Raw genomic sequence first — 19,748 nt, forward strand, 5'->3', positions numbered from 1 at the left:
AAAATGTGTATCCATCTTCAGATCGTCACATCTTATAATGATGGTTTTTTTTTTTTTGGTTAATATTTGTCAGCTGACTTGCTGAATTCACACGACAAAACCACACATTCTTTTTCCCTTACTTGATTTGTTTGAAAAAAAGTAAAAAGTTTGTTCAGTGAATGTAAGAAGAAAATACTCTGTAGTGTTGATCCGTTTGAAAACAATTTTATCAGTGTTATACATGGAGATTGCTTGAAAAATCTTGAAATCAGTCTCAACATTATGCCTTTTAAAGGCAAAAAACTCCAGATCAGCAAAACAAAGCAACCCCCCGGATGTCCCTGGCTTTCGTTAGAGAAATCTGATCACTGAGTTAAAGGCTGTCCAAAATCAGTACTGCAGTCCGAGGTTCCTTTCCTGCCCACGATAGCTTTCTTACTGTTGACCCCATGAAAGGTCAAGGAATAGGAGCTAGGAGGTATAATTAGAATATTTTTGATGTAGCCTAAAACAACAGCAATTTTTCCGCACGTGATCTGTGCCTCTTTCTTTGTTTTTGTGTATTTCAGTGACTACGTTACATTACCACCTACAGGCCTGGCATATTTACTACAATGTTTGTGGTCTTTTTTTATTTGGGTGAATACAAATACATGTCTAAAAAGCTCATCATAAAGATCATCAAAAATCTCACCTACTAAACATGAACACATACGATTTTCAGGCATTTCTCTATCATATCACCTATTATTTTCTGTTTATTTCTCCATGTTCACCGTGAGCTTATTCAGTCCCTCATTTACTCCCTTTATCTCTGTTCTCTGTTCTCACCGAAGCTGAAGAGGACACATTCTTTCACTGCTCGTCTCTCCTTCATAAAACAAACAATAAAAAACAGTTAACATGGTTGGCCTGCTTAAGGTCCTGCCCTGAAGGGCCTCAAATTATTTCCATTCAATACTTTTCACTGTTTCTTTAAGGATGCATTGAACTCTTCCTTCCTTCTGGCTTCTTATCTGTTTGACAAAAAAATGAATAACTGAATGATATAAACACTGTAAACTACTTGGTTGTCTTTGTGGGCTGATAAGCAGAACCTGAAAAGTGATGCCATCTTCTTCCTCTCAGGTGCTGGTCCTCACCCTAAAGCTCTGTCTGGACGTGTGGTGAGCGCCATCTGGTGGATATTTGCTGTGTTGCTGCTCGCCTGCTACTTTGCCAACTTTAACTCTATGCTCCACTCCAAGAGCAAACATATTTCTATCACAACCTTCGAGGACCTGGCCAACCAAGACGTGATTGATTATGGAACAGTTGAAAACGGATCCACCATGCTCTTCTTTAAGGCACAAACAATCCCAGCATCTACTAGTGGTCCAGACACATTTAGACGACTGAACATGGAAGTCATTTGAAATGATTCTGTTTTATTTGCCCAGAATTCTAACAACCCTGTGTACCGCCGCATCCACCAGCACATGGAGCGTAAAAGGAGCTATGTGGCCACAATGCAGGAGGGGGTTCGCCTCGCCCAGGAGGGGAACTTTGCCTTCATCGGTGAAGCCGTGTCCCTGGACCTGGCTGTGTCCCGTTACTGTAAACTGACACGTTCCCAGGAAGTAATCTCCATGAGGTCATACAGCATAGCTGCACCTCTGGGTAAGAAAAGTGACTCTGTCAGGATCATTTCAGAATTGTGTTGTAGAGGTGCATTCAGTGGAATACAGAATTCTCCTAATTATACTCCTGCTGTATTTTGGAATCAGATTGGAGCTTTACAGAAACTCAATGAAGCTATGATTAATATAAATATTCATGTGCATAACTTACAATTACATCTGCTCCGCAACATGGTCCAAATTTAGTTCAGGTTGGTACAGTAATTAGTAAGTTGCAATGCTTATTTTGGTTGTTTTTGTTTTATTATAAAAAGCAGTTTTTGCATTACAGATTTAGTGTGTAACTGTTTTTTTGCCGCTGTCCTATCCAAATTGACTCATTGTAGGACAATAAAGGAGTATCTAATCTTACCTTAATCTATCTAGTAACTGTAATAAGAATTACATGCTTTACTGTGAACTCAAATGCAATAAGAGAAATACAGCAAAAATAAAACTCTGCCATAAAAAGCCATTGAAAACACATTTACAAATAAATTTTAAAACATATAGTTTGTCAAAACCAAATGAAAAAAGCTCTACAATCCAACCATGTAGTCGTGGTGTAGCAGTCACAAACCTGCTACATGCTGACGAGACATTCAGTTTCAGTCGTGTTTCTGTGATCTAAAATGTTTTTTTAAGACTGCATAAACAGAACTTCTCTATTCTCACTTACCGCTTGTTGAAGCCGTCTTGCTTCCCCGGGTTCTGTAATTTGTGTGCAGGACTTAGAACAAAAAACTCAGCCATGGACATAGAATTCAGTTTCACCTTCGTGAAGGGAGAGCAGGTGCGCCAACCACATCTGCGGGCCGCGACTCTGACTCTGCCTCTCCCTGCCGTTCCAGCTTGTTTTATTAACTTCAAAAGAGTCACACAAACAAAATAATGCATACAGTTCAGTTGTACTCCCTAACATCTGGTATACCATAAATGGAGTTGTTGTTCTCATTTCTTGGTTCGCTCGGTGGTGGCCTTGAAAACATTTCCTCTGCTAATCGCTGACCTGGCCTTGGGACTTTCCTCCGGTACCTTGCTCGAGCAGCGCATTTTATCCTAATCTACTCCCATTCTATTTTGAAGCATATATAAGCATATGAAAGCATCTAAAAGCATATAAAAACATGTTAAACCTTCATATAAATGTATAAAAATGGATCAAAGTTAATACATTCCACACACTCAATGAGATATCTCAAACTCAGTGGTTCCCAACATTTTTCCACAACACCCCCCTTTCGTTAGTTCCAAATCAAGTCGTTCCCCCCAATCCTTTGCTACTCCCAGCCTGTGCCAAAGATGTGTTGAACCTTAATCTCATCATAAAAAATGTAAAGAATAAAGTGAATAGTTACAAACTTATGTTTGTGGAATTCAAACAATTGTAGTTATAGAACAAGGACGAGAACAATGTTGTGAGAATTACAGTTTTTCTTTTAAAACTAACAGAATATTCATAAACAGTCTTGCATGAAGAATAACAGCTTTTTTAAGAGGTCAAGCTCTGGTCATGTTCACACATCTGTTAAAATTTACTAAATATGATTACTTGAAATGCAGAATTATTGCATTTCAATAACCATGCATCATCTTCTGAAATGGCTGTATCTTACTGTATGTACGCCCTTACCTTCACTCACACACACACACACACACACACACACACACACACACACATATATATATATATATATATATGTGTGTGTGGCACAAATCACCCTGACAGATATGGCAGATATGTTTCAAGTTCATAATGGGAAACTGTTACTGTCTTTGGATAAACTATTCCATTTCCCCCAGAGTGTCTCTTTTCTCCTTTTGGAGATGTAGTTAAAAAGTCAATGTCTCCATTTTGTGGATCAAGTTTATAGTATTTATGAAGATCCCCAGGGTGGGGGGAACATTAGTAATTGCCTTTTTGCTTGCAATCAATTTTTTTGATTTTAGAGGTTACTTGCTTATCACCTTGCCAAAACATCTTCAGCATCGAACAGGACCAGAAGACATGAAAGTAATCTGACAAAACCACCCCATACCCCCTCCACTAAGGAAATTGTGCACCACTTAATCTCGATTTCTGCTTTAATATAATAAAAAAATCAAATTTAATTCTTCCAGCCAAAGTCTTGCCATTCTAAAGAGTTTGTAGTGGAAAAAGTGTTCCTCCAGAGATGTAACCAAACTTTCTCTTGAGAGTAAGGTAGGCCGCTTCTTCCCTCTGCTGTCTGATATGATCAGTTGACCACTTATTCATAGATATGACATTTCTTTAAAGCTAGCCAATGATGCCTTTCGTATTACTGGTGGCGTATGCATCCATAGAAACTTGCATTATCCCCAGATTTACCTCTAAGTCAGGGGTCATGAATTCCCTTCTAAAATTGGAACCTGCTGATAATGATAAAATTCTCCTCTTCTAATCTCATAGGTCAAACACAAATCCTCAATTTTTTACAAATGCCCATTTTCTTTTATTTTATGGAAAGAAGTGATTCGTTGTTTGGCCTAAAACCTGTATTTTTGGTCTAGCATCTCTTTTTGAAGATATTTTTAACCACCTCTGCCCACTTTTTAAGGAAAAGCTTACACACCGTTTTAATTTGCATACTTGTCCAAGCAACCAAGCACAGACTGTATAGGGAAGACCAATATAGAGAGCTCAATGTTCTTCCATTTTGCCTCGTAGTTTAGGTTACATCAGCACACTAGGCACAGTTCCACTGACCCGCCCGTTTTCGCCCACACTACTCGGCGCCTCCCTTCTTGGATTACCTTCAACCGTTTTAGTGATTCCACTGGCCTAGAAAGGCCTGGAAGAGGGACACCCCTCCAGGTTAATCTGCGAGAAATGGTAAATGATACAAATCCATCATTATAAATGAATCACAAATAAAAGAAAAATATAAATAATGTTTCTATACTTGTATTTGAGAGATTGCCTTGGTTATTTTAAGGTGTAATCTACTGGGATAAATATCTGGATCACACATCTAAAAAAATAAAATAAGCAGATCCTGTCTGAACTCTATCTGCTTACTGTGTGTTGGAGAGTGTTGCTGCTGGTTCCCGGGAACCAGCAGCACACCGCTCCTCCTTCAGGCTATTTTCAGTGACAGAGGTAATATTTACACCTATATATGTAATCTTTTGTCTCATCTATGTCAGAGGCAAGGAGAACACATTAATAAAAAATATTTCAAACACAGTGAAATAATTTTTATCAGCTTTATTTTGCAGGACTCACAAGCTGTGTACACCAGTGAGAGCAGCGGGTGTTGACCCAACTTGAGGGCCCTAGAGTCCCTACAGGTGCCAGGAGCAGAGCGTCATCAAACAGACATTATCTATTTTCCAGCATGTTTATTTGGGTCTTTGAGCTGACTAAGTGAATGTACAGAACATGTCACAACAATAAAACAGGTTTTCCAACTAAGACGGTTTCTCATCTCCTCTTGATGCTAGGGGGAAATTCCACAATGTGGGGCCCCTGCTGTGATCCAGGGGACCATTACCCTGCATCACTCATCACCACCCCTGTTTTGAAAGAGGTCTCAGTCCCCAGCCTCATCCTGTCCATAAAGATGTGCCTCACCTATGTTAATCAGCAGTTCCCAAGCTCTTAATGTGAGGTGATCATATGTTTCTTTGCAAGGAATAAATAGAAGATTATTCTTGTGACGTCCTCTCTGTCTGGCCGCTGGAGCACTTTCAGTTTCTCCTGTGCCATGTCTCTGACATAAGGTGCTTTTCCAATGCACTGCGCTCCCACTATATTCATTGGCAGTAGATTGTTGATCGTCTACAACAGGCGCTTTTTTGTGACCATTTCTTGCCGTGGCTTTCTTGCAATCCCTCGGGAAATCCAGGTCTCTGTAGATCCACTGCACCCTCCTCCGTGCTGTGGTATGTGACCATGCCTGAATCAAAGTGCACCTACACTTTTGTCAGTGGGGTTTGGAACCCGATTGTGTTCTCTTTTAGCACTTAACGAGACTCATACTCTTTCCTCCTCATTTGCATGTTTTCAGTAGTAGTTAAAAAAATAAGTGTTAGGTGTGTAGCACTCACAGGAGGCTACGCACCCAATACTCTGTAGTCTCTCTCCAGCCCCAGATTCTTGTCACTGTCCACACTGTCCCCAAGCACAGTTAAGTATATTCAGGTTTTCATTTCTTTTTTTCTTAACGTGTCCTGTCTGGCTGTGTAGCATTAAGAATTGCAGTATTAATGCCAAAGAGAGCCCAAAAGATTTTTCTTTCACAAGTGGAGCATTACTGCTTTTCTCATAGTGGTCCGCTTGATTTATATATGCAAAAAGCTTTATTAGATTTTATTCTGAGACAATTTCATGATGGACAATGGGCACAAAAACTGGAAGGTACAAGAGAAAAAGAGAAAGGAAAAAGATGAGACAAAATGCTAAAAGGGAGAAAAGGTGAAAAAATAGAGGAAAAGGAGAGAGTAAGATAACATCCTTGGAGTCTGCTTCTACACCTGCAAAGGGTGATATATATATAAAAAAAACAGCAAAACAAACCGATAAAGTATTACAAGTACAAACAACCAACACCTCGTTACCATCACTGAAAAATATACAGTATTGTTTAGACCCTTAACCCAAGATCGTTCCCTGGGCGCTACACAGTGGCAGCCCACTGCTCTCCAAGGGGATAGGTTAAAGGCAGAGAACAAATTTAATTGGAATGTACATTGCAATGGCAATAAATATTATTATTATTATTATTAGATTCCAGTTTGTTCATGTTAATAATAAATCATCTTCAAACTCTAGTGTCACTTGTGGAGTACGAGTCCTTGGACCAATTCTCTTTACTATGTATATGCTTCCGATTGGTAAAATTATCAGACAGCATGGGATTAATTTCCACTGTTATGCTGATGACACAGCTATATTTATTCATAAATCCCCATCTATCCAATCAATTACTTTGAGTACATGCTTGTCTTAATGACTTCAAAACCTGGATGACTTTAAATTTCCTGCTTTTAAATTCTGACAAGACAGAAGTTGTAATCTTTAGATCAGAGTCCTAAAAAAATAACTTCTGAATCAAGGATTCTTTGTCACCGTGTTACTGTGGTGAAATTTCTTTTTGGCCACTCCGGCCAAGAGTACACATAAGACAAACAAACAGACAATTAACTAGTTGCCCTTCATAAGTCACAGATAACAGATAACGAGGTAATAAGATGCAGTGATGATTTGAGGCTTCATTTACAAAAATGTGCATTTAGATAATCTGAGATGATAGTGTGCAAGTAGGCAGTAACATTAAGGTGATTGTAATGTATGACGGACTAGTAACAGTGGGGTGAATTTAAAGCGTTGGACTGCAGTCTCCCATCAAGGGCCGATTGCCATCACAGCTCTTGGGATGAAGCTGTTTCTAAGTTTATTTATTTTGGCTTTGAGGTTTCTGAAGCCTTTACCTTATGGGAGAGGGGCAAACAGTGCATTGCCTGGGTGGATGGGATCAGTGGAAATGCGTCTGGTCCTTCTTTGGACCCGTTCCTCAAAAGTTTTGTCCAGATCCTGCAGACGACATTCCACAATCCTCTGCACTTTTCTCATCACCCGTGCTAAGTCCTTCCTTTCCTGAACTGTGCAGCTCCCATACCATACAGTTATGCTGATACATAACACTCTCTATGGTAGCCCTATAGAAGTTATTTAGCAGTTTAGTGGAAAGTTCAGTCCTTTTCAGTTTTCTGAAGAAGAAGAGCCATTGTTGGGCCTTCTTCACCAGGTGGGAGGTTTTCACAGTCCAGGAGAGGTTGGAGGAGATTCTGTTAAAGTCTATAAAGTGTCTGAAACTACGCCTCCTGTAGCGAATCTTTTTTAAACTGTGTAGTAACACCATGCTGCCACTAGATGTCAGTTTTCCCACAACACATTAAAACAACCCAGAAATGATACAGAATCATGAGTTTAAAGTGCAACTTGTCTCAATATCAAATTTTATTGCAGATAAACTGTATGAACTAGGCCTAAGGGTGCTACGTTTATCTTACTGTACATTTTTATATTTCTATGTGAACTGAAATGAAATCATATCTGTTGAGTAGGACAAGATGTTGTTATCCCAATAGATATCTAAGGCACCGACGAGACACTGTGGCCATCAAGTAGGTGATGGCATCCCTTGGGTTCTCAAGTGGGCGCCCTCCTTCTTGGGTGTTTCGCTGATAGGCCCACGACACCTCCAGAGGGTTCAGCAGTGAATCCCAGCGTCCCAGGTTCACTCCCATCAACCATCACACACTTGAGCCTCAGGCCAGGTCCTTCCTCTTGGTCAACAGCCACTAACTCCCCTTTTTAGCGGCCTTGGAGAGGTCCTTGAATGCCTGCATGTGGGCCTTCCCTCGCACCCCCAGCTCCCTGAGTAGCCTAGATGTTGAGCTGGCTATGAATCCCCTGTAGCCTACTTCCACCGGGCATACCTTCACGTTCCATCCTTGTTGTTGGGCTTCTGCTGCAAGATTGGTGTATCTCAGCTTCTTCTGCTCAAAGGCTTCCTCTATGGCACCCTCCCAGGGTACCGTGAGCTTAATGATGTACACCAGCTTGAGTGAGGAAGACCACAGAACGAGGTCTGGACGCAGGTTGGTGGATGCAATTTCTGGTGGAAAGCACAGCTTTTTGTCCAGGTCTGCCAGCAATTTCCAGTCCTGTGCTCTGCCCACCTGTCAGCCCTACTGGTGATGGTGAAGCTGGCTTGACCCTCTCGAACAAAAAGTGTTGGCTGCCGGTGGGATGGAGGCGGGTGAAACGCATTTGCACTCATCCGCTGGCATTCCAGCACTGCTGCAAGACTTCTGAGCACCTGGTTGGGTCGCCAGGTGTAGCGACCTTGGGTAAGTCTGGTCTGGCATCCCACTAGGATGTGCTTTAGTGTTGCTGGGCTTGGGCACAAGGAGCATGTGGTGTCGTCACCATACCATTGGCTTAGGTTTGCAGGTGACGGTAAAACATCATAAGCAGCTCTGATGGTAAAGCTTGCCCTGAATGCCTCCATCTCCCATAGATCTTTCCAGGAGAGCTTTCTTTTCTCAACACCTTCCCATGCCATCCACTGCCCTTGCTTCGCCTGTGCCACAGCTTGTGTGCGCCTTGCTGCTTCCTCTTCCCGCCGTACCTCTTTGACCACCAGCTTGCGCTTCTGAGCTGGATTGGCCTTGCTCCAAGTTGGTCTGCGAGTGCCAAGGCCAAGACCACTCCTCCCCTCCTGAATATGTCCCACGATGTCCTGGTGTCGGAGTGCTGCCTTTGCCTGCTCTGTAGCAGCTAGCGGGTTCCACTTCCTCCCAGTGGCCAAGATGGGTGCTGCGTGGGACACAAGTGGGTCCCTGGAGTCTTGGAGCGTCATTTCCAGTCTAACCTTGGCACACTTGTCAAGAAATCAAAAGTATCGTCTACACACGTGCAACCGGCCCCTTTAATGACTTCATGATGCCAAAGTGGCCCAATATAAAAATAATTCAATTCAATTTATTTATATAGCGCCAAATCATGAAACATGTCATCTCAAGGCACTTTACAAAATCAAGTTCAATCATATTATACAGATTGGGTCAGATTATACAGATTGGTCAAAAATGTCCTATATAAGGAAACCATTTGATTGCATCAAAGTCCCGACAAGCAGCATTCACTCCTGGGGAACCGTAGAGCCACAGGGAGAGTCGTCTGCATTGTACATGGTGCTGCAATCCCTCATACTGAGCAAGCATGAAGCGACAGTGGGAAGAAAAACTCCCCATTAACGGGAAGGAAAACCTCCGGCAGAACTGGGCTCAGTATGAACGGTCATCTGCCTCGACCGACTGGGGTTACAGAAGACAGAGCAGAGACACAACAAGACAGACAAAAAGGCACAGAAGCACAAATTGATCTAGTAATCTGTTCTACATTAGATGGTAGTAGCGGGTGAGCCGTCTTCTCTGGATGATGTCACAGTTAACAGAACGCCAGACCAGGTGTACCTACTATGAAGAAAAAGAGAGAGAGCAAAAAGTTAAAAGCTGAAATGACGACAGTCATTTCAATGTAATACAATGCAAAACTGGAGAACAGTAGAAATCAGTAGAGTGAGAAAATTAGACCCTGATGTCCTCCAGCAGCCTAGGCCTATCACAGCACAACTATAGAGATAGCTCAGGGTATGAGCCACTCTAACTATAGGCTTTGTCAAAAAGGAAAGTTTTAACATTAGTCTGAAAAATAGACAGGGTGTCTGCCTCACGGACCAAAACTGGGAGTTGGTTCCACAGGAGAGAAGCCTGATAGCTAAAGGATCTGCCTCCCATTCTACTTTTAGAGACTCTAGGAACCACCAGCAGACCTGCAGTCTGAGAGCGAAGTGCTCTGTTAGGAACATACGGGGTAACTAGAGCTCTGATATATGATGGAGCTTGATTATTAAGGGCTTTATACATTAGAAGGAGAATTTTAAATTCTATTCTTGATTTAACAGGAAGCCAATGAAGGGAAGCTAAAATTGGAGAAATATGATCCCTCTTGTTGATTTTCATCAGAACTCTTGCCGCAGCATTTTGAATCAGCTGAAGACTTCGAACTGCATTTTGTGGACTTCCTGATAGTAAAGAATTACAATAGTCCAGCCTTGAAGTAACAAATGCATGGACTAGTTTTTCAGCATCACTCCTGGACAGAATGTTTCTAATTTTGGCGATATTCCGGAGGTGAAAAAAGGAAACTCTGGAAACCTGTTTAATATGGGATTTAAATGACATGTCTTGGTCGAAAACAACACCAAGATTTTTAACTTTATTACCAGAGGCCAAGTAATGCCATCCAGATTAAGTGATTGATTAAGAACTTTATTTTTTGAAGACTCTGGCCCAAAGATTACAACTTCTGTCTTGTCAGAATTTAAATGCAGGAAATTTAAAGTCATCCAGCTTTTGATGTCATCAAGACATGACTGCAGTCGAAGTAACTGATTGGATTCATCAGGATTTATGGATAAATATAGCTGAGTGTCATCAGCATAACAGTGGAAATTAATCCCATGCTGTCTGATAATTTTGCCAATCGGAAGCATATATATAGTAAATAGAATTGGTCCAAGGACTGAACCCTGTGGTACTCCACAAGTGACCCTAGAGTTTGAGGAAGATTTATTATTAACATGAATAAACTGGAATCTGTCCGACAGATAAGATTTAAACCAGCCTAGTGCTTTTCCCTTAATCCCTACAGTATGCTCAAGTCTTTGTAGGAGAATATTGTGATCAACTGTATCAAATGCAGCACTGAGATCTAACAGGACAAGTATAGACACAAGTCCATTATCTGAGGCCATGAGAATATCATTGGTGACCTTCACCAGAGCTGTTTCAGTGCTATGATGAGCTCTGAAGCCTGACTGAAACTCCTCAAGTAGGTCATTACTTTGTAAATGTTCACATAGTTGATTAGCAACTACTTTCTCAAGAATTTTAGATAAGAAAAGAAGATTAGATATAGGTCTGTAATTTACTAACTCATCTTGATCAAGAGATGGTTTCTTAAGTAAAGGTTTAATAACAGCTACTTTAAAAGCCTGTGGTACATATCCATTTACCAAGGATAGATTAATCATGTCTAAAATAGGACCACTGATCAGAGGGAATACCTCCTTAAACAACTTGGTTGGGATTGGGTCTAACATACAGGTAGAAGGTTTAGATGAAGCTAAAATTTTAGATAGCTCAGAAAGCTCTACTGCTTTTAAACAGTTCAGACACTGCACAGGTTCTAAGGATTCCTCCAATGCGCCATTTTCTCTTCAATTTCCTAACATTGTGCTTCAAGGAACGCAGCTCTGAATTAAACCAAGGAGCCAGCTTCCTGTGAATAATCACCTTCTTTTTCAAGGGAGCTACAGAACGCAATGACGGAGTCATACCGCAATGACGAAGTCATACCGTTTACAAAGACATCTATTTGTGAATTGGAAGAAACAACATTGCTGCCATCTACAGGGCATTTCTGCAATACGGAGGATATTAAAAAGGGGACAGACTCTTTTTAAGTTTTGATACAGCATTATCCGATAAAGATCTACTATAATGGAACCCTCTTTTGGGGTGGAGAACTCAGATTAAACTCAAATGCTATTAAAAAATGATCAGATAGGACAGGGTTGTGAGGAAATACTGTTAATTCTCCACAATCAATGCCATATGTCAGCACAAGGTCTAAAGTATGGAGTCAAGAGTGCGTCGGTTTATGCACATTTTGAGCAAAACCAATTGAATCTAGGATAGTTTTAAAGGCTACACTAAGGTTATCACATTCTGTGTCAACATGGATGTTAAAATCACCCACTATAATAGCCTTATCAGTATTTAACACCAAATCAGATAAGAAATCTGACAACTGATCAAAAACTGAGTGTAAGGGCCTGGTGGACGATACAAAACAACAAACAGAAGAGGTTTTATTGCTTTGCAGTTTGGATGAGGGAAACTGAGGGTTAAATGTTCAAAAGAACTGTAGTTATTAATTGGCCTGGGACTAATTAATAAATCAGACTGAAAGATGGTTGCCACTCCTCCTCCTCTTCCCACAGATCTGGGAACACCACCTAGACAACCAGTGGTTGAATGATGACATGCAGCTAAACATGTCATCACTGGTCAAATCAGGCAGGGGACCAGAGAAAATTACGGAGTCCGACATTGCTTTAGCAAACTCACACACCGAAGCAACACCAACTTTAGTGACCTCCGATCGGCGTGATCGGGTGTCATTACCGCCAGCGTGAATAACAATCTTACTGTATTTACGCTTATCCTTAGCCAGCAGTTTTAGGTAAGATTCTATGTCGCCCGTTCTGGCCCCTGGCAGGCATTTAACTATGGTCCCTGGTGTCTCTAGTGCCACGTTTCTGACTATTGAGCTCCCAATAATCAGGGTCGGCTTCTCAGCGGGTGTGTCGCTGAGTGGGGAAAATTTGTTTGAAACGCAGACGGGTTGGTGGGGAACTGGGGGCTGAAATCTAGAGCTATGCTTCCTACGAACTGTCACCCAGCCGGCCTGCTTACCCGGCTGCTCGGGTGCTTCTGGAGGACCACTAAGTGAACTAACGCTAGGTCTATGTGGCTTCGCGCTAGCAGAGGGGCGGCTATCAGCTGGTCTTTCCATAGCACGGAGCCGGGACTCTAATTCTGACACCCTCGCCTCCAAAGCTACAAAAACACTACATTTATTACAAGTACCATTATCACTAAAGGAAACAGAGGAATAGCTAAACATCTGACACAGAGAGCAGGAGATAAGGGGAGACTTAGTCAGAGACGGAGAAGCTGAAGTAATAGTAGGAGAGGAAGCCATTGTGGAGCTAAAGCTAAGCTAACGCCCTTCTACCACGCCAAGAGAGCAAACCGTGAAACACGAGGAGTTCCCAAGCGTGATGTGCAGCAACAGAAAATGTTTTAAAAGTGCTTATGTGTTAGAAACAGATGTTACAGCAAAGAGATTAAAGATAAAAGCGAGAGAATCTGGAGCAACAAACCGTTGCTCACGCAGTGAAAACAGGAAGTGATATAATACGCCTTACCGCTTACAGGAAGTGACGTCAGCCAAACGGAGGTAGCACGGTGTCAAATAAGTTTGACACCCCTGCCCTAAAAGGTTCTAGTGGAACAAACTACCTTCAAAAGTCACATAAATAATAAGGAATGTCCCCCTGTGTGCAATCTAATTGTCACATGGCCTGTCAGTATAAACACAGTTTTTCTGAAAGGTCTCAGAGGCTGCAACACCACTGGAGAGGTGGTAAATTTAGGTTTAGAAAGTAAAAAGCCAGTCCAGAGATTAGTTCCAATCATTTTCATTTCCAGCTCCACAACCTAGACAGGGACTAAAATCACCTGGAACAGGATGTAGGAAATTCAGGTGTTCCTGAAGCCGGATCTCCAACCTCTGCGCTTAGAGGCATCACACTATAAAAAATAACCATAATGCATCTTCAAAGTTGTAGCCATGTTATGCCATTGAAATGGTCTAAACCTTTAAACAATTAATTATTTTTCCACATTGTGAGGTAACAAAACATCCCAAGGGGTGAACACTTTAGCACGGCACTATATTGTAGAAATTGCTTGAAAGCTCAATTATCGCGGTATTTGTGCTTCCACAAACACACAAGAATCCATCTTGTACCACTCCATTTTCAATCGTTTGTGACTAAACCAAAAATGGTTTCGGCAAATTAAATCGCAGTATTGTTGTTTGAGGACATATCGCAGCAAAGAAAGCTAGAGTTGCCGAGCAGGCAGTCGAACCAACATAAACATGGCAGCGCAGGAGGATGCAACCATAGCTGCTGCTATCACATCTGTTTTGTAAGAATCCACAATTTTTTCTTTGATAAGAGAACAGCGAGACACAACTTGAATAGCTTTCCTTGTGTTGGTGTTTCATAGCGTCTCCTGCTTATGTCTTAATTTGATACCGTGAATGGCTAAAACCAATCTTTGTTAGGCGGGCACTAAGTGTTGCTTCGCCCAATCAGCCCATAGAGTTCAGCTGAATGTTCCTACTTTCCCCAATCAGGTTCAATGGGAGCAGAACCAGATTGATAATGTGCAGGAGAGTGCAACACATTATCAATCTGGCTGGTGTTAAAGATTGGGTTTACCGGCCTGCTGCTACATGTCTTATTGAAAACCGATCTTACCCCGGTTCCAGATTTGGCCGCAAGTGAGAAAACATTAATCAAGAGGTAGAACAGTTTAATATGCATATTTAATTCATAGAAATTAAATATGGAGACAGTTTACATTACCAATCAAGATGATTTTCACCGCACGGTTGCGAAGTCTGTCTGAAGTAAGTTTTACCAAGACTAAGTTAAGGAGGGAGGGGTGATCTATTCGAACAAAGAAACTCTTCTGGCCCACTCCCCCACCTGACATAAAACGGCATGTTTATCTTACGCTGGAGCAGGGAGAGACAGACACCACTATGCTTGACTAAGATATTTTCTTAACACTGGCCAGGTTAGGAAATTATACCCACTACAGAAACAGTGAGATGCCTACAAGGAAGGTTCTGATGGGTATGTAATTTAAGATAAACATAGACCAAGGTGTATATAACTTGCTGAAAATGAACTGGTATGTCTCAAATTGTCCTCAGGGAGCATGTAAATCACAATGCATCCAAAAAGCAGAGGTGGATCTGGCTTGAGAAAGTAAAAATCCTGCCTAATTTTCCTTCAGCCTGTTCACTTAGCCAAGTGATTTTAGTCCCTGGCTGCATCCCAAATAAAAAAAGAATCGGTAAGGACTCCTCATCCAATGTGGAAGTGTGCCAGTATTTGGCATAAGTACTGTCCGAATAGTGTAGTTAGTAAAGAAAGAGGTAGGAAAAAGAGCACGTATGCTTCCTATCATCATTCCTTTAGGAAAAGAACCTTGCGATCTCCCTTACCCCCAACAAGTACCTAAAAGGAATCCCTGAAATAACATACAAACACATCCCACCTCACAGAAATGAATTAAAATGTCTGAAGAGAGCCCACACTTTGTAGTTGTTTTTCAGAAGGCTCTAGGCCCGGTTTGGACTCACATCATTCGTGTTTGTTCTCATCATGTAATGACGTATGAGCTAAAGGCAGTCTGAAATCGGCACAGCAGCAAAGCTTCTTTCCTCCCCAGCATAGAGTTCTTGCTGTTGACCTCTTGAAAGGTTTAGAAACAGAAGCTATAATTAGAACATTCCGGATCTCTGCTGTGGAGCTGGAAATGCAAAAGGTTGGAAGTAAACTCTCGACCAGCTTTTTACTTCTGAACCAGGATTCCCCAGCCAAAAAGAAGCATTTCTTCTGGGTGCTTAAAGTTTTCTTTTTCTTTTTGTCTTCCTGAACAAAGAACAAAGCAAAGAACATTTTTCAAATAATTAACATTTTTCAAATAATTAACAAAAAAAACATTAGCTTACTAAATGTAGCTGTAGTCTTAAAATTATGCTAAATTTACTGATCTTGTTTTCAGCGTTCAAACAACCAAAATGTCTTAAAGATGTATAAACCTAAAATAGTCAACATTAGAATCTCACTATAAAAAAGCAAAAAAAAAAAAAAAGGACCAAAAGTTATGCAATTTCCATTAAAACTATTATCATGGCATAACGTTTTCTTTTGATCATCTTGTACTACTCATTTTACAGTAACAGCCTTTAGAATTTGGCAGACATGTATACAGAATTTTCTTACCAAAGCTTGGAAATCATCTGTCACACAGCTAATTTACTTGTTTTATAAACTCCTCCTTCAGAAAGGGGCCAGTTTTTTTCCCTCTCACTTGTCCTCAGTGCAAGGGAGGAACAACAGAGACAAAACATTCAGTGAAAGATGCATTTTGGCCAAAGTTCTTTTCGTTTGTTCTGCAAATGCTAACTGAACCAGATTAGTATTATTGTAACAAAAGTCAAGTGTTCAGACTAACTCTCCACAGCCTGAATCCAGCCCATGGATAGTGTTTTGCTTCCTCTCACACTTACTCTCTTACCCCATCAGGTTCTCCACTGATGAAGAACCTGAGCATCGCCATTCTCCAGCTTAGTGAATCAGGTGAGTTGACACACCTTCGGGAGAAGTGGTGGGCCAGCAGCTGTATCGGTTCTGATGAGGCACATGCGTCTGAGGCATTGAAGCCTCATGACCTGCAAGGCCTCTTCCTGCTCCTAGGACTGGGCCTGGGCATAGGGCTGCTGCTGGCCCTTCTCGAGCTCTTATCCAGGGCCCGTAACCGAGCTAAGGATGGAAAGGTAAGCAGAGTGGCTTAAAGTAACTTTACTGTCATGGGAAAGTCAAATGGTGTTCCTGGTTTTTACTGTACCTCTGCTGTTTCACAGAAATCCTGCTGTGCAGTGCTGACATCCGAGCTAAACCAGCGGTTTAGCAGTGGAGGAGAGGTAGTAGAGCAGGAGATCTCTGACAAAAACAAAGCATGAAGCAAATCTTCATGTTGACCACTAAAATGGAGGCATTACCTATATGGAGAAACTGGCTGTTCTGTTAACTTTCTGTTCCACTGTAGTCACACATGCATGTTTCCATTTAATACATTTTGTATTTTTGTAGAGCATCCTGAGGTGAGATAGTTTTGGGATTAATAATGTATCATTGAATTAAATTGAATTACTCTGAACACTAACCTTGCCAGATAGTTTTTGTTTTACTTTATAAATGTCCATGCTATGCTCCTAATATACCACAGTTATTTTTTTCATATCAAAACTGCTGGTTTCTGTTTCCCTGGACTGTTCAAATAAACGTTCCTCTCTTTTAAAATGTGCAGCCTTATTCCTTACTATAAGATGAGAATTTGTAAATGATAAAACTGTACGCATCATAATTTAGGGCAAAACTAAGAGTTTGTCAAAGCCAGATTATAAATTTGTTTCCAGAAGCAATACCTTTATTCAGGTACAAAACAAATGTATTCACATTATAGGATGGATCAGAATGTGATTTTATTGAAATGTTCTCTTTGTTTTGTTTCAGTGGCACACATACTTAAAGTGTTGATGGCAATCAGATTGCCAAAGACAAAATCAAACAATTAGAAAATATTATAATTAAATATCATCCATCCATTATCTACACCCACTGATCTATGCAGCGTCTTTCAGTTGCTGTTGCCTATCTTTACCAGTCATTTTCATGGCAGTGTGAATGGCCCAATTCCAAGCTTTTTATCCAGGCCCAAAAAATCTAAATTGCACCATTTCCATATGAGGTACTAACTCGTATACGTATCTAAAGTTTTTCAAGCGTCTGCAGTCTTAACGGTCATGTCGCATTTTATCCATCTTTTATGTCACTGTCCTAGATCTCACTATACATCCAAACTCAGTAGGAGCCATTAGTGCTCCACAAAAGACCACTGGTAATGGCTGTGCTGCTTTCTTCTTATCTTACTTCATCTTCCTCTTATGTGGTTTTAATATTGTTGGCTCCCATTGCTCAACAACTTTCTAATAATAACAAGGAGTGACATTGGCTGGTATCCGCAGGTTTTTTTCCCCGTGGTTGCATTTAATAGCAGTATGAATAGCCACCCCAAAAGAAATATGATTTCAGCAAAAAAATTGGAATTGAGCATCAAGGCCTGCAGTGTGAACGTAGCCAGACGAAAGAGATGACCAACCCTAAGAGGAATTTTGACAGACCAATTAACATGACATGCAATTTTATGGACAGTGGGAGGAAGCGGGAGAACTCAGAGAGAACCCTTCTATGCCCAAGGGGATTTATGTAAACTCCATGCAGAAACACTCCAGGCCAAGATTTGAACCAAGGACCTTCTTGTGGCAAGGCCAAAGTGCTAAAAACTGCAGTCCCATTCAGCCCTCAAATTACTATACACATAAAATTCCTTAACTGCCTGGTTTAACTCTGAATGTTGTTAAATACATAGTTGGAACAATCTTTGTGAAATCTCTGGATTAGGAAGTTGACTGTTACATCCCTAAATGCAGCAAACTTGTTCACTAAAAAAACAGGTAGCCTAAATCTAAACAAATTTTATACTGGTGTGCCACAAGGCTCCATTCTTGGACCAGTACTTTTTTCTCTCTATTTGTTGCCACTGGGACTTCATCTCCAAACGCAAGGTCTCTTTTGATTTTTATTTACCAATGAAACAGAATTAAAATTATACTGTTTATTGTAAAACTGTCTGTCTGACATCAAGCAGTGGTTGTCTCAAAATTTTTTGAGACAACCACTTTTTTTGAGACTTCTGTGAGGAAGTTTTTAGGACCCATTAGAATTTGTATGTCAGATTTCTTACTCTACATTTGAAATGTTAGGTGTTTGTCGAGTAATAACACTGGAAACTCAAGTCCCATGTTTGTTCATTTATCTATGCTGATGCTTGCAGTCCAACAATCACCATCACACAGGGAATAATCAGCTACTGCTGTTTACAGTCACATTTAATTAGAAAACTATTGAAAAGTTCATGTATTTTATTAACTAAATTCACAAAGTGAAACAGGTTATGTTGATTAATTACACACAAACTGATGTTTCCAAGCCTTTTTACTGTTTGTCATGACCGTTTTCCACTTACAGCTAATGCTAACAAGACATTTAAGAATAAAATTAACTGTCTTGTATTTAATCTGTTGTACTTTTGAAAAGCCAAAATTCATAAGTTATTCTCTCTGATGCTCCAACATTATCTTTAAACAGCCACCACCCCGAGCTGCCCCACTCCCACCCCCGTCTTCTACCCCTCACATGCACCCACAATCTCTGAAGAGGATGTGCACCTGCTCAGGAAGACTTCTAGCCTCAATAGTGTCACCATCCTACATGAAAATCTGCATAGACAAGCTGGCCCCTATTTTCTCACAGATCTTCTCTTCACTGGAGCTGTGTGAAGTTTCCTTCTGTTCAAATGTTCTGTAATCATCCCGGTTCCCAAGATACTCTCCATCTGACATGTGAATTTATCCACTGTGTGATCAATAAAGTCTTAATAAAGTCTTCTTATTCTTATCTAATCTCTTATTTCTGGACTAAATGATTACACACTTGTCCCCCTTACATCTGTAGTGATTAAATGCTTTGAAAGACTGGTGTTGGACCATCTGAAGGATATTACAAGACCACTGTGGGACTCCCTGCAGTTTGCCTACAAGGTTAACAGGTCAGTGGATGATGCAATGAACTTTGGACTGCACTAAGTCAACCAACACCTCACCATTCCAAGGTGAGATCTCAGATTTATCAGTCTGCTGTGAAGTTTTATCTAACAAGGTAAAGGGAGGAGGATAAATAACACAATTAAGAAACAACCACAGAGACGATGTTAATACAATGTGTAATGTCACCTAATAGAGTATGCGTTAAAACTTAAGTAATTTATCATCTTAAATTATCATGGGAGTGATTCATAAAAATAAGGCAGCTTATGACAAAATATTTAAAACCTAAATGTTGAAATTCCTAGGTATTTGGTTTGGCATTTTGCAGTTGAAGGGAGTAGATTTATGACCTGGGTCTTTAAACAGGACCCTTCAAAGGTTGGGGTGTTTTACAAACCAGATATAAAACA

At 40.7% G+C, this 19,748-nt stretch overlaps 1 protein-coding gene across 3 annotated transcripts in view; it reads left to right on the forward strand.

The window, feature by feature from the left end:
* Positions 1-16,972, forward strand: part of si:ch211-251b21.1 (uncharacterized protein LOC571720 homolog) — a 38,317-nt gene extending 21,345 nt beyond the window's left edge. For all 3 annotated transcript variants that reach the window (XM_012856757.3, XM_021313090.2, XM_021313091.2), the window contains exons 7-10: positions 1,111-1,328; positions 1,422-1,641; positions 16,196-16,446; positions 16,534-16,972. In XM_012856757.3, the coding sequence (XP_012712211.1) occupies positions 1,111-1,328; positions 1,422-1,641; positions 16,196-16,446; positions 16,534-16,632 (788 nt within the window). In that variant the 3' untranslated portion in view covers positions 16,633-16,972. The remainder of the gene's footprint in view (positions 1-1,110; positions 1,329-1,421; positions 1,642-16,195; positions 16,447-16,533) is intronic.
* The last annotated feature ends 2,776 nt before the right edge of the window (positions 16,973-19,748 follow it).

This window comes from Fundulus heteroclitus, chromosome 1 (genome assembly GCF_011125445.2).
Source record: "Fundulus heteroclitus isolate FHET01 chromosome 1, MU-UCD_Fhet_4.1, whole genome shotgun sequence".
NCBI lineage: Eukaryota > Metazoa > Chordata > Actinopteri > Cyprinodontiformes > Fundulidae > Fundulus > Fundulus heteroclitus.